The 14,806-nt window shown below is 38.7% G+C and overlaps 1 protein-coding gene across 2 annotated transcripts in view; it reads left to right on the top strand.

Moving 5' to 3' along the window:
- Positions 1-14,806, top strand: part of LOC118807609 (contactin-4) — a 90,371-nt gene that overhangs the window by 17,839 nt on the left and 57,726 nt on the right. The window contains exons 4-7 of one of the 2 annotated variants that reach the window (XM_036569645.1): positions 4,469-4,672; positions 7,539-7,641; positions 11,737-11,927; positions 12,567-12,709. In XM_036569645.1, coding sequence (XP_036425538.1) covers positions 4,469-4,672; positions 7,539-7,641; positions 11,737-11,927; positions 12,567-12,709 — 641 coding nt within the window. The remainder of the gene's footprint in view (positions 1-4,468; positions 4,673-7,538; positions 7,642-11,736; positions 11,928-12,566; positions 12,710-14,806) is intronic. The other variant, XM_036569646.1, reaches the window with a different exon arrangement.

Below are 14,806 nucleotides of genomic sequence, written 5' to 3' on the forward strand. Positions count from 1 at the left end.
ATGTGAAGGTCTTGTACATGGCAGTACATGACTTTGATTTTGATGCAAAAATAAATAAATAATGATGTTAAGAGCTAATGAAATAAAAAGTTGCTAAGCATGCTGGGAAGCACCACCACCAGCTGTGACATATATATATATACACACAAGTGATTTGCAATACTTAAAAAATGTGTTAAGAAATAAAACGTTAAACCAAGTGGCATTTTGTTGCTGTCAGAACGAAAACATTTTGCTTTTAGTTTTTATTTTAGTTTTATTTTTGCAGCTTTTCATTTTTGGACAAATTTTAAAAATATCAGTTTTCCTTCATTGTAGGTTTACCTACATTGTATGAAAAATATAATTGTTCCAAATTATTTTGGCACACACAGAAGGTTAAGAATGTTTTTTCCTCCTCCTGTAAGATGTGAGGTTTTGGGCCAACAGAGATTTATTTTACACAGCCATTCTAAGACTGTAATTTCCTGTTTGACAGAGTTGTATTTCAAAAAGTGGCTGGTGAGTTTCAGACAGTTATTATTGCAGTTTTTTTTTTTTTTTGCAGATATGCATCAAACATGCCTTTGCACTCCTGAGTTCATGATCCCATCAAGCTCAGTGACATCATTGTACGAAACACAGCTGCAGGCTTTACAGTAGCCTTAGTGCAGTCTGGTTGGAGTTCTTCTCTCCTCACCATCAGTTTGATGTTGTGCTAGATGTGTTTTTTTCCCAAAAACAAATATCATTTTGTTTAACATTTTATGAAGTAACCTAAAGAACATCATTAAAGTTTTCCAGTGGTAAAAGTTTCCAAATACAATCATTCAACTAAAGCATTTGACCACATCGACTGATGTCAACAGTGATCAAAACTTTCACCTCCTTATAATCAGTATTGGTATCTAGTGTTGTAAAACTCGAGCCCGATCTCAGTCTTGATACCAGCTGAGTATGATGCCTCCATCTGAAGTAACTGGAAACTGAGCCTTTTTCTATCATTCTTTAATGAATTAATGAATTAATTCATAAAACAGTGGTAGATGCAGCCTGTCAGAATTAAGAAATTAACAGAATTATTAATCAAATCCACTGAGAACTCAGTGATAACTGCTCTCCATTCACAGAACTTCAATCACAAAACCTTCACTTGCATTCAACAGAAATGCCACCGCTATCATAATAAGAGTCCCGTGCAATTCTACCTTTAAATATGTTAAATGAATTCAAATGATCACTAAAATGTTTATTGCTGTGTTCATCCTACTACAATAATAATAATAATGATTATAATCATCATCAGTAGTAGTAGTTGAGGTTTGTTGTGACAGAAGACTTGCTAATCAACATTGACTAAGATGTGCTTCAATTAAAATACAGGAAATTTTTTTCCTGCTTTTTTTCTACTAACCCCTCTGGGAGAAGACCACCTGGCTAGTGGCCCCCAGGTGATTTGAGTTTGAGACCCCTGCTACATGTTTGAATAAAATCTGTTCGCTGCTAGTTGAGAATCTAACTGATTCATTCAGCGATGCTTAACTGTATGTATGCATATATTTATATTCAGTTGACTTTGGAGATTCTGAATAAATTTCAGAGAAAAAGACAGAAAACAACCATCATCTGCTTCCAAAGTTACAATGCAAAGTAGGACTATAATATAACAATGATTAATAATGTGGTAGATTATGTGTTATTTAATGATATATTGATCATGATATAAATTTTATGATAAACCACAAAACATCAGTTCTTCTCCTTTCTTCTTTAATTTTTTTACTTTAAAAAAATATCTTGATCTACTCTGGTGGTCTTGGCTACAACGCTATCGGTATCGGTAGAAAACTGTTCATATCACACCCTATACTGTACCATAGTAATATCTATGTTAGTATTAATACCTGTCCAATTAGACTTTAATGTGTATCATTTACAGTGATGTAAAATGTATAATTAATGATCTTAAATGACTAAAATATGAGCAATTCTTAACACAGTGTAGCTCATTGTTATGGATCTAGTGTCTTAATGAACCTGTGATCTGCATATAATTTACTTAAATAATTCCCAGTAAACCTCTGATATCTGTGATAAGCAAATAAGCATATCTCTGTGGCAATAATTATGGAGATATGCGTGATATCTGCTTTACTCAAATGCACCCGTTGTCTTTACTGGGCTACTGTGACTACTGACAAAAGGATCTGGGAGGTAAAGAAGAGAAATTCCTGGTGACACTCTTTAGACAGTGTAAAGTTAACTATTTAGACTGAAGATATATATATGGGCTGGCACGGTGGCGCAGTGGGTAGCGCTGTCACCTCACAGCAAGAATGGCCTGGGTTCGATTCCCGGCTGGGCGACCGGGGTCATTTCTGTGTGGAGTCTGCATGTTCTCCCCGTGTCTGCGTGGGTTTCCTCCGGGTACACCGGTTTCCTCCCACGGTCCAAAAACATGCAGTCAGGCCAATTGGACATGCTGAATTGCCCCTAGGTGTGAGCCCTGTGATGGATACGGGTGTATCCTGCCTTCCGCCCAATGACAGCTGGGATAGGCTCCAGCACCCCACCGCGACCCAGTAGGATAAGCGGTTTAGATGATGTATGTATGTATGTATGTATTTATTTGAGTCTCTGCTCCTTGTGTTACTTTCAGACCCCATGGTGTAAACACTAATCACTAATCATAAACAAAATAAACCCTAATTGTAGAAAAATAGAATAATAAAATGAAAAAAATAATATAAATATAAGAGGGTCCTGAAATGAACACTAAAGTGACATAAGGCAAGTACAGATTAAGGTCTGTGGGTATAAATAGTGCAAATATAAACAGTAGTGTAATTAGAATGAGCTTATGGGAGCAGTTAAAGTGATGAGTGCGTAACAGAAAGTGATGGGTGCGTAACAGTCCCTGAGAAGGTCAGAGTGCAGTATTGGGGAGTGGGGGTCAGGAACCTGTGTTTGACCAGTGCTGTCAGAGTGCAGTATTGGGGAGTGGGGGTCAGGAACCTGTGTTTGACCAGTGCTGTCAAAGTTCAGTATTGGGGAGTGGGGGTCAGGAACCTGTGTTTGACCAGTGCTGTCAGAGTTCAGTATTGGGGAGTGGGGGTCAGGAACCTGTGTTTGACCAGTGCTGTCAGAGTTCAGTATTGGGGAGTGGGGGTCAGGAACCTGTGTTTGACCAGTGCTGTCAGAGTTCAGTATTGGGGAGTGGGGGTCAGGAACCTGTGTTTGGGTCCAATCTTTGTGTGTGTGTGTGGGGGGGGGGAGGCAGAAGGTGGGGGGCAAAGTAGGGAGAGAGCTGAGCATCCTGACAGCCTGGTGGATGTAGCTGTGCCCCAGTCTGCTGGTCCTGGCCCGGAGACTCCGCAGTCTCCTCCCTGAAGGCAGCAGGCTGAAGAAGCTCTGTAGTGGGTGAGTGGGATCACCTGCCATGCAGAGGGCTTTTCTGGTGAGACGGGAGCTGTATATCTCTTGGAGGGAGGGGAGGGAGGTGCCAACAATCTTCTCAGCTGCTTTCATGATGCACTGGAGTGTCTTGCGGCAGGACACGGCGCAGGCGCCATACCACGCGGTGATGCAGCTGGTCAGGATGCTCTCGAGGGTACCTCTGTAGATGGTGCACATGATGGGGGCTGCTCTACAGGCTACTAAGTCTTGCTTTCTCTCAGTAGTTCTTCCTCATGCTGTTTCTCCTTTTGAGTCTTGGGTCCTCTTAGTGGTTCTTCCTTATGCTCTTTAGAAAGCTATTCTTTTGGGTCTCTGTTCTTTTCAGTGGTTCTTCCTCATGCTCTTAGAAAGGGTCTCCTTTTGAGACCTGATTCCTGTCAATGACTCTTCCTTCTGTTCCTAGGGAAGGTCTCCTTTTTAGTCTTGCTTCCTCTCAGTAGTTCTTCCTCATGTTCTTAGGGAATCTGTCCTTCTTAGTCTTGTATCCTCCCCATGATTCTTCCTCATGCTCTTAAGGGGGGTTCTTCTTTTGAGTCTCAGTACCTGTCTGGTTTCAGTAAAGCTCCTTTAGACTAATGTTCAGCATATTAGGAAATTTAATTAAATTTATTATTCACTAAATGGCTTCTTATAACATATTGATCAAGGCTGGGCAGTATGACAGTGTTTATTGTTATTGTGGTATATTATGTCCCAACATGTCACAATATGCTTTTCTCTGTATTGTCAATACTTAAAAACACTTCCCAACTGCATGTTTTACTACCAAGAAGCATTATTAGTCCTGTTTAAATGGATTTAGTGCAGATCAGTGTGTGAAATGATTGTATTCATAGTCTTTGATGGACATTTTTAAATGTGCCACTGCTTTGTCTCTTCCAACTTATCAGATGTCAGAAAAATGTATTGTGATATTCCGTGTATCATGATAATGACTTACATTTTTGCCGTATCGCCAAGCTCTAATATCTGATATTTTAGATGTATCAAATACGCATGTAGTAAAGTTTTATGTGTTTTTTTTTTTCACCAGAGATCAGATACTCGTGGATCTATAACGGCCGTCCCAGCGTCCTCATCAGAGATAATCGGCGCTTCGTGTCTCAGAGGACGGGAAACCTGTACATTGCGAAGGTGGAGCCGTCAGACGTGGGGAACTACACCTGCGTGGTGAAGAACATGATGACCAACGCCACTGTGTACAGCTCACCGACCCCGGTGGTGCTGCGCAGAGACGGTGAGGGTCCTCAGTGGGCTAACTGCTTTATCCTGGGCAGTCAGCTAGCACAGCGAAAACCCTACCAGACATGAATCAATTGGCTTGAGCGTGACCATGTTTGTTTTGTCACCGCTTGGAGCCACAGCATTTGTGTTTCTGCAGCCTCTCAGCTGTGTGTGTGTGTGTGTGTGTGTCGGTGCATTCATGGCTGACTGAGAAACTGCTTCTGTTTAGCATTTGTACGTCCTGGTGGGACACAGCCGTCCTCACAAACAGAAGCACACACACACACACACACACACACACACACAGATACACATCTTTTACTCACAGACTCAGACTGTCTCTTCTACATAGTCCTGTGCCGTGCACGTTCTTGCTATCATATGAAGACCCCCAAATCTCCAAAGTGCTAACTATATAGACTTAAATATACTTATAACTGAAGGAAGAAATGTTCTTAACTTTAAATGTACCTTAAATATAATGATATTTTTTCCCAAATTACCATTTTAGCTGCTTGATTAAACCTACATTGCAAAAAGTGTATATTGGCAAATGAAACTATCTTAAATCTAATTAATACATCTAATATTCCTCATGTTGAGATTGTTTTAAGCTTATCATAAGATTATATATATATATATATATATATATATATATATATATATATAATCTTATAATAAGCTTAAAACCTATAATAGCTTATAATATATATATATAATTATAATATAATTTGCTTGTTTTAAGAAATGTGCTTAAAACTAGATAAATTATCTGCCACTACAGTGAGATCATTACTTTACTTGATAAAATTGCTGATAACAAGTATAAAATGTCTAGAAATATGCTAGATAATCTTATAATAAGATAACATCCATCTCAAAATTACAAATATTAGATAGATTAGAATGGAATTAAGATAATTTCACTTGACAAGAAACTATTTGCAGTGCATTATTTGTAGGTCCACTGTAACAGTGGATTATTATTCCAGGATGACCCTTCACATTTTAATGTGAAATATGTTTATCTACCAAAGTAAATGTGAAATATTGTTATTGTGCAAAATAGTAATTCACCTCTGATTTTCTACGAGGCTGAAGTTGGCTTCTTATTTGGAAGCTTTGTGTTCAGATATTCTGTTGCGCTTTAAATGGAGCAGCAGGTCAATTCTGGCACCTGTGTGATGTGGAACAGCTGCAGCATTTAAGGTGGAACAGGAAATTCATATAAGAAACCAGCTTTAGTTTTGTCTAATTTCTCAAGACATACTCACCTCTCAGACACTGCTTGAATTTGGGAAATAGTACAGTCATTCGTGGTCATTACTGTCATTACAGTTTTGCAGTGTCATCTGATGCTGCTGACCAAGTTAGGCAGTTTCTCAGTTTGTACAAGAGGAAACAGAAGCTAGAATAAAAGGTCTGGTGTCCATGTCAGGCTGAGGCTCACCCCAAAAGACCAACCTTTATGCTGCCTCAAAACAAAGCAGGCTACTTCAGATGGAGCAGACTAGACAGCGGGAGCTGATTCAGGATCTGCTGTGTTTTCATTTTTATTCGAAATGTGACTGAAACATCCCTGACAAATGGGATAAAGTTAGTGTGGTTTGCACTGTTTATACGCCTGGGTATTGGCATTTATTTGTGGCATAACGCAATTAAAACTCAACATACCATCCACTACTAGTTCACACCAACGTAAAGGGCTGCTGGTGTTTTCAAATGGTCAAACAACTGCACTACTAATCGGCAGGGTTCAGTAGTAAAGGAATACATGCAACGGTGTCACATCAGGATACAAAAAAGGGTAACTGTATACCATTACTACAGAAAAGAAGCACAGCTATCAGGTTAAAGGTACATTTATAAAACAGAGTGATTACCGAATATGTGCAAATTTGTCAGAGTTCACCAAAATTCATAGTCAATGATAAATGGATCACATAAATCATGTACAGTTTTTCATTTTGGGAAAATGTGTGAAGAACAGATCTATTGCCAGCTAAGAACATTGACTCCCCAGCGGTCTTTTATTCAGCCAGCCTATCAAATTTTTTGTAATATTTTGTTCTTATTGGCCGAACTAAGACCTGCTGCATTTTCCCAAAGCTATTTAAATCAAGCATTTGCTCTGGTTTTTGGTTTTACAGCGGGAAACCAATCTGGAAACTGTTTTATTCTCGTTTGTTACATACATTTTTACAGTTTGACTAGCTATGAATCAAATGTATTCTAACGTTAACCTGCCAGGTTTTAATGCTAACATTAACTAACAGTTCCAAAACGTGGAAGTAAAGCAGTTTCCTGAGTGGTAAAGTTGGTTTCATTTTCGCATAAATGCTTTCTTTCTTCAGTAACCTTTGGATGGCTGGGTGCAAAATGTTAATATGTGTAAATGATCATTATTTATAACTTGTACTAATCTGTAACAATCAGCTACCACTTAGTTTTATGTGAAATTAATACCTTTTGAAACTTGTTTCTGTGGACTACAGAAACTGTTGAGAGTGTCTACGAATTACATCGCAGTTCATCCAATGGCAAAGTCCAGTGACAAACCTATGAGAACGTGTCTTGATGACGTTATCTTCACCAGGAAGAGAACAAAATTAGCTAAATTGTGGCTTCAGCTGCAGAGAACATCTTCGAGTAGCTTTAGGTCCTGTTGGTGCCAGTCTTGAGCACGCAGAACCATAAAACTAGAACCTTCAGTACTGAGGCAATTGCCAGTGGAAAAAAGCACAGTTCCAGTTTTCTGGTTCCAAAGGTTCTAGTACTTTGTGCAGTGAAAAATGCCCTAAGGATGCAACAATAATGCCATTATTATCAAGCCTGAGGTTTATTTGTACTGAATTTTTCCTGTTTTTCCCCTCTTGCAGCCGTGATGGGAGAGTACGAGCCGAAGATTGAAGTCCAGTTTGAAGAAACGCTCCATGTGGCCAAAGGATCGTCAGTTAGGCTGGAGTGCTTTGCTTTAGGAAAGTAGGTCTAGCATCTGGACTCCATCTCACCTCCAGAGAGCTCTGTAGCCAGCAAGGGATCTGCACACATGGCACGCAGTACATCTTAGCGCTTTATTTAAGAGAAACGTCTCAGGAAAACACAGCCTCCTTTAATCTTATGAAAATGCGGCTAGCGCGAGAGAACGGGGCATTCATCATGGCAGAAACAGCTGAAGCCCGTGTTTCAGGGGTTGGGTGGGAGGTTGAGACCTCCGATTGTCTACAGGTAATGTGTCAGGGGACGCAAGGGCTGCAGGAGGCCTGTCAGGCATGAATAGCTGTGGGTTTAGCTGGCAGGCACTTTCGAAAGTGTGCAAATTTGCCATGTAGGTCAGAATGTAGAGGAAATGTTTAAAACTTGCTTTGCTGGTTTAAATGACTCACTGTAATATTAAAGTGCTGTAGTGCCAGTTTCCTCAGTACAGCTACCTTGTTTGTCCTCCATTGCTGCAGTAACAGCCTCTACTCTTCTGGAAAGGCTTTACACTAGAACATTGCAGTGAGGATTTGATTGCATTCAGCCACAAGAGCATTAGTGAGGTCAGGTACTGATGTCGGATGGAACTTAAACTCATCCCAAAGGTACTGGATGGAGCTCCATCGCTCCAGAAAACACAGTTCCACTGCTCCACAGCCCAATGCTGGGGTGCTTTATACCCCTCTAGCCGACATTTTGCCCTGGGTATGGTGATCTTAGGCTCGTGTGCAGCTGCTCCAGAGCATCTCGTTCTATTGGTTCATAATTTTCTATAGATAATTTGTTACATTCTTTTAAATGCTGCTTAAAGTAGCTGAATTCACTCATGAGAAGGGCTGTCTGGATATTTTTGGTCATATAGTGTGTCTTGTTACATTGTTTCCATGTATAGTCCATCTTTTTCATGCACAATTTCTGTTCATCATTCATCAGTGATAAGCTTCTGACTGGCTGGACATTTTGGTCAGTGGATTATTCTTGACCCAGTGGTGACAGTGAAGTGTTAAAAAACACTCTATTTACTGGTGCCAGTGTACAATACACTAACATTCCTCCATGTCACTGCTGAGCTGAGAACGATCCACCACCCAAATCATATCTGCTCAGCGGTGGTCCCGTGCTGCTCCCTTTCCTTTGATGTCTGGGTAGTGGGGGGCTAATAAATTATGCAGGAACAAATAGGCTACAGTCTGTAACAGTAAAACTCCCAAAGTGCAGTAAGACTTTCTTTTACAGTCCCTTAATTTCTAGGTATTAACCAGGTAAGTGTGAGGTACAGTCTAGATTACTATATCATTATTTTGGGTACCTTGATGGTTCAAAGAAAGCTTAACTAATTTATACTTTGAAATGCCAAACAGGTTCCAGATATGAACTGAGTAATAATCCCCAAAGATATGTGTAATTATTTTGGGTAAAATGATGATAATTGCTTAGACGGTTTAACTAACTGAACTACAAAAAAACAGGTTCTAGATATCAACTGAGTAATAATCCCTGAAGATATGTGTCATTATTTTGGGTTAAATGAGGATAATTACCAAGACAGTTTAACTAACTGAATTACAAACAGGTTCTAGATATTACGCTGATGAAGGACACAGAAAAATGCCTCGTAAGGTGGTTACTACAGACATACTCAATGCAAGAAAGTAAATCAGATACATCTCAGCGTAGCGGGTCATATGGTGTAAAATGACAATACAAAATGCAAACATAGTTTTCTGTTCTCTGCAGTAAAGAACCCAATAAAACCACAGTGAGAATCATTGTTTTTTTTTAAGCCAGATTCGGTTTAGTTAATAGCTAATAAACAGATATGTATTGTATAAAACCCTTGTAAAAAAGTGTAAAATCTTTTTATGTCTTTTTTTTTTACCTTTATTTAACATGGGAAATCACACTGAGATTAAAAATCTCTTTTACAAGACAGCCCTGGCCAATAAAGCAGCACAAAATAATCAACAAATAAACACCTCCACAACCAACAAAATCAAATCTGAGTCAAAACCAAATAAAAAACTGGAACAAATAGGATGATATAATTCAAAAATGATCTCAAAACCAGTCTAGGAAATAGATCAGTCCAGTTTCAAATGTTTCTGCAGATCGTTTCATGCAGATGGAGCGCTGTAACTAAAAGCTGCCTCGTCATATTCAGACTGTACTGTTGGAACATCCAGCTGAATAGAACTATTAGAACGTAAATTTTACCACAACTTATTTGTTGGTAAGAATGCAGACAAATATGAAGGACGCTGACCAAATAGACAAAAAATATCCAATGAATTTGTCTTCACGCTGAAAGTGAAGGCCATCCAACCATTTCATAAAGTTCACAGTGATGAGTTGAATGTCTAGCACCTGTTATAAGCTTTAATAGAGAATGATAAACATCCAGTGAGTCCTACTGTAATCTAAAATAGGTAGAAAGGAGCTCCAACTAGTTTCTTCACGCCAAGCAAAAACTAAAATAAAATGACAACTTTAACTTCTTTATCAATTGTTCAACATGCAATTTAAAAGGCTGATTATCATCTAACATAAAACCCAAGTATTTATGAGATGAATCTAATTCTATTGGTCTGCCCAGCAGTGTGTAATCATTTTATGTAATCACAGAGAGCTAAGATTGTGCTGAACAGTCACAAATGTTCCCTGTAAATTTAAAAGAGCCTCTATTGGTGATGGAGCAGGAAAATAAACAATGGTCTCATCTGCATATCAGCATTTAAAACAATTTTTGCAGAGATCATTAATTTCCTGACCCTTTTAACCCAAAATAATTACACAGTACTGTGAAGGTTGTACCTCACACTCTATTTGCATTTTAGTGTAATTTAGTCAGTGTACCTTAGAGGTTACCGCCATTTTACTCAAAATTATTATTTAGCACCTCACGCTTACCTAGATAATAGCTAGAACATAACCTTTTCAACTCCTTGGGACCACCGGTGGTTCCAAAACGCACTTCTTCATATTCCTTACTTCATAACTTTCATATTTCATAAGCTACATTCTAAAGGTGGGGGTCGTATGAGAGCTGTAACTGTCCAGTCAAATAGATGGGTGATGTAATTTTAAACCCTTATAATAAAAGAAGCTGAATATTGAATGAATGATTTTTTCTACTGAAAGTCGACCCATTTTTCCACAAATCTGGGCTATAAACTATAAACAGATGGCGTCTCTTCAGGGATCTGCTCTGTAAACATTATTTTTATTAAAAAATGTTGGCTTTCAGCAGTAAGTTGTAAGCATATAGCATTATGTGTATGATCATAAAACACATTTACTGTTAATTTTGGGAGCTTTTACAAAAAAAATAAATAAATAAATACAATAAAAATTGACCTTAATTTGCCTTACGATTTGGGCATGTAAATTCAGATGGACAAACCAAAATCTACCCTGGAGAATAAGAGTATTATTAAAGAAAGTGTTACCCAAAGTGCACCTATGTGTTTGTTGTGTCTCATTAATTGGCCAATGAGTGTAGATTTAAGATAGATGTACCAAAATAATTGATAACTCTGTATACTGTAGCATTCAGAGGTAACAATAAAACAGATCCATGTATAAAACGATTCTAATATGATATTAACATTCTATAGATTTCAAACAATGTGTAGGAAGCTGAAAAATGACAAAATGTCATAATAATTGAAAAAGGTGTACAACATCCATAATGAACTTATAATTAACATATATTAACATCCATAATGTCTCAAATTCAAAAAGCAGTGATTAAGTCATGCTGATCAGGCAGCTATTCATACTTATTTCATGTATTTATTTATGACAAGAAATGACTATATATGATTTTATACCATGTCATAACTTTTTAGTATTCCCAAAATACTTCAAATTATGAATAAATGTGTAGTTTAACATATTATTATACACTGAATAGATTGTTATTGAATAGCAATTATTAATAATAATAGTGTGTACTTACAGAGATGAACACCAGTCAGTGCTACACGGTCACAGCAACACAACTCAGTGCACTTATATGTCTGTTAAACCATTTTTAAGCTCAATTTTGCTCTTATTCTTTAAGTGATATTTAACATGACCTGCTTGTTTGGTGGTCAGTCCAGTGCCTTCCATCTCCTGGAGACGAGCGGACGGAAGCCCCTTTCCTGGAAAGATGAAAATCAATCACTCCAACGGCGTCCTGGAGATACCTTATTTCCGCCCAGAGGATGCCGGCTTTTATGAATGCGTGGCGGAGAATTCCAGAGGCCGCAGCGTCGCTAAAGGACATCTCATATTCAACGGTAGGAGTAGCTTAGGAACGGTTTGTAGCAGGAAGAGCAGATACTTAACTAACGAGGGCTGCAAATTAGACGTGTTTATTTGGTAGAATATGTCTTGTGGAGGAGCTGGAGTGTCAGCAATTCTGAATGCTTTGGATTAATTACAAGTCTGTTATGCAAAACATATTTCTTAATCTCGTCTATTGAATACGGCATTTTGTTGGTTTGTTACCTTTACAGCAGGGGAATCAATAGAAGAAATTTTAATTGCGTGTCAGGAACTGGACGGCATGGTAACCGGCACTGAATAATGAATAACCTGTGGACGAATACATCTTATTGTCAGTCAGCAGAGCCAGACTAATTAAAATGGCTGCGGCACGAGTCGTCAGGTCGGCGGCGAAAAACAATTTTGCTCACACCAAGAAAGGGCACAATAAAGACAGGATAATCTGGAATTAATGTGTACCAATTAACCTCACTGTTTGCTGGTTTATAAAAGGCTAAAGCCTTCTGCAGCGAACATGCGCACTTACCATGCGCTGTCAAGAGGGAGGCGAGGAATGGAGAGAGAGGGCGAGAGAGAGACTCTTGTTTGTGGTGTTCTTAGCTTGTATTCACAGAAAGTGGTCTCTAAAGTGAGGGTTTCCCACCTCTTCGTCGTAGATGTGGAGCACCTACACTGGGCTCAGACGCTGCGAGATGCTTATATGGCCATCGAGGATGATCTCCACTGGGAGTGCAGGACTAACGGTAAACCCCAGCCTGTGTACAGGTGGCTTAAGAACAGCGAGGTCTTGGTATCCCAGGTGAGAACACCAAGGAGTCTATCAGGATTTTGCGTTCTTTTGCTCTGCACCACATTTCATCAGCTGTCTTCTATGCTCTGTTTCCATGCATTTACCTTTACAGTGCAAAAGTCAGAGACCACACTTTGTTTACAATGCCATTTCCCAAAAAGTTGGAACGCTTTGCAAAATGTAAATAAAAAAAAAAGGCATGGATGTGCAAATCATTTAAACCCTATGTTTCATTGAAAATAGTACAAAGACAACAAATCAAATGTTGAAACTGAGAAATTTTTTTGTTTTTTGAAAAATATATGCCCATTTTGAATTTGATGCCAACAACACGTTCCAAAAAAGTTGGGACGGGGGCAACAAAAACCCCTGGTGGTAAATTGGCAACAGGTCAGTAACATGATTGGGTATAAAAAAGCATCTCAGAGAGGCGGAGTCTTTCAGAAGTAAAGATGAGGAGGGGTTCACCACTCTGTGAAAGACTGCACAAGCAAATATTGCAACAATTCAAGAATAACGTTCCTCAATGTAAAATAGCAAAGAACTTTTGCTTTTCATCATCTACGGTACAGAATATCATTAAAAGATTCAGAGAATCTGGAGAAATCTCTGTATGTAAGGGACAAGGCCAAAAACCCGTATTTGCTGGCCGTGATCTTTGAGCCCTCAGGCAGCACTGCATTAAAAACAGACATGATTCTGTATTGAAAATCACTGCATGGGCTCAGAAACACTTCTAAAAGAAACACTGTATATGAATCACTGCATCCACAAATGCACGTTAAAACTCTAAAATGCAAAGAAGAAACCAAATATAAACAGGATCCACAAACGCTGCCACCTTCTCTGGGCCTGAGCTCATTTAAAATGGACTGAGATGAAGTGGAAAAGTGTTCTGTGGTCCAACGAATCAACATTTGAAATTCTTTTTGGAAATCATGGACACTGTGTCCTCTGGGCTAAAGACCACTCAGCTTGTTATCAGCGCACAGTTCAAAAGCCAGTATTCATGATCGTATAGGGGTACATTAGTGCACACGGCACGGGTGACCTGCACATCTGTGAAGGCACCATTAATGCTGAACAATATATACATGTTTTGGCAACATAAGCTGCCATCCAGACGACGTCTTTTTCAGGGAAGGCCTTGATTATTTCAGCAAGACAATGCTAAACCACATGCATGTATTACAACAGCATTGCTCCGTATTAAAAGAGTCTGGGTGCTAAACTGACCTGCCTGCAGTCCAGACCTGTCACCCATTGGAAACATTTGGCACATTAATAAATGAAAAAAGTGTGATATTGTACGATTTCTGTGTAGTTTTCATTTTGACTGTTGCACAGTGCTGTATAAATCCTTACTTTCTGCATTTTATCAATGAAGGCCTGTATACATATGAATATAACTATATAAATGGGAATTCTAATATGTGGGTGATTCCAGTCCCTATTCCTCATTGTCATAACTTTATAACTTTCATATTAGTTTCATAGCAGTTTCTGCATAATTCATAGTAGCTTAGCTTTAAGATTAATAGCTAAATAACAGGCCTGGAGACTAAGGGGTTACTTCCATTGTTTGTTTTTGTCCTTTTTTAACTGTACCCTCATTGTTATTAGTCTACCAAAGCAGACTGCAACAGTATATCCATCTTCTAATGACTTTCCTTCTGTTTCTGAATCAGCCGCAACCAACAAATCTGCACACAATGGCCAGAAAATTGTTCGGCAAACTATAGTTTGGGATCACTTGGATCAAGATGTGGAAAAACTGAAAAATTAAAGCTGAAAAATGAATGACTTGCACTTTATAGCCGTTTTGACTGGACATTTAAATAAATGAAAGGTGGTCTCTGACTTTTGCACAGTACTATATATCAAAGTGCAACATATTTAGTATTCCAATAATGTAAGCCTACAAAAAAGAAAAAGTCCCCTGTACATACAATAGCTTAAACAAAAACAAAGGTGCCAGAAAAGGTTCTTTGGAGTGATGCCACAGAAGAACCACTCTGGGTTCACTGAAGAATGGAGAGGTTTCAATTGAGTTTCTAAAAGAATCATCTGTTGAGAGGTTCTTTAGGGAGCAAAAAGTGGTTCTTC

This window comes from Colossoma macropomum, unplaced genomic scaffold (assembly GCF_904425465.1).
Source record: "Colossoma macropomum unplaced genomic scaffold, Colossoma_macropomum, whole genome shotgun sequence".
In the NCBI taxonomy this organism is placed as follows: Eukaryota; Metazoa; Chordata; class Actinopteri; order Characiformes; family Serrasalmidae; genus Colossoma; species Colossoma macropomum.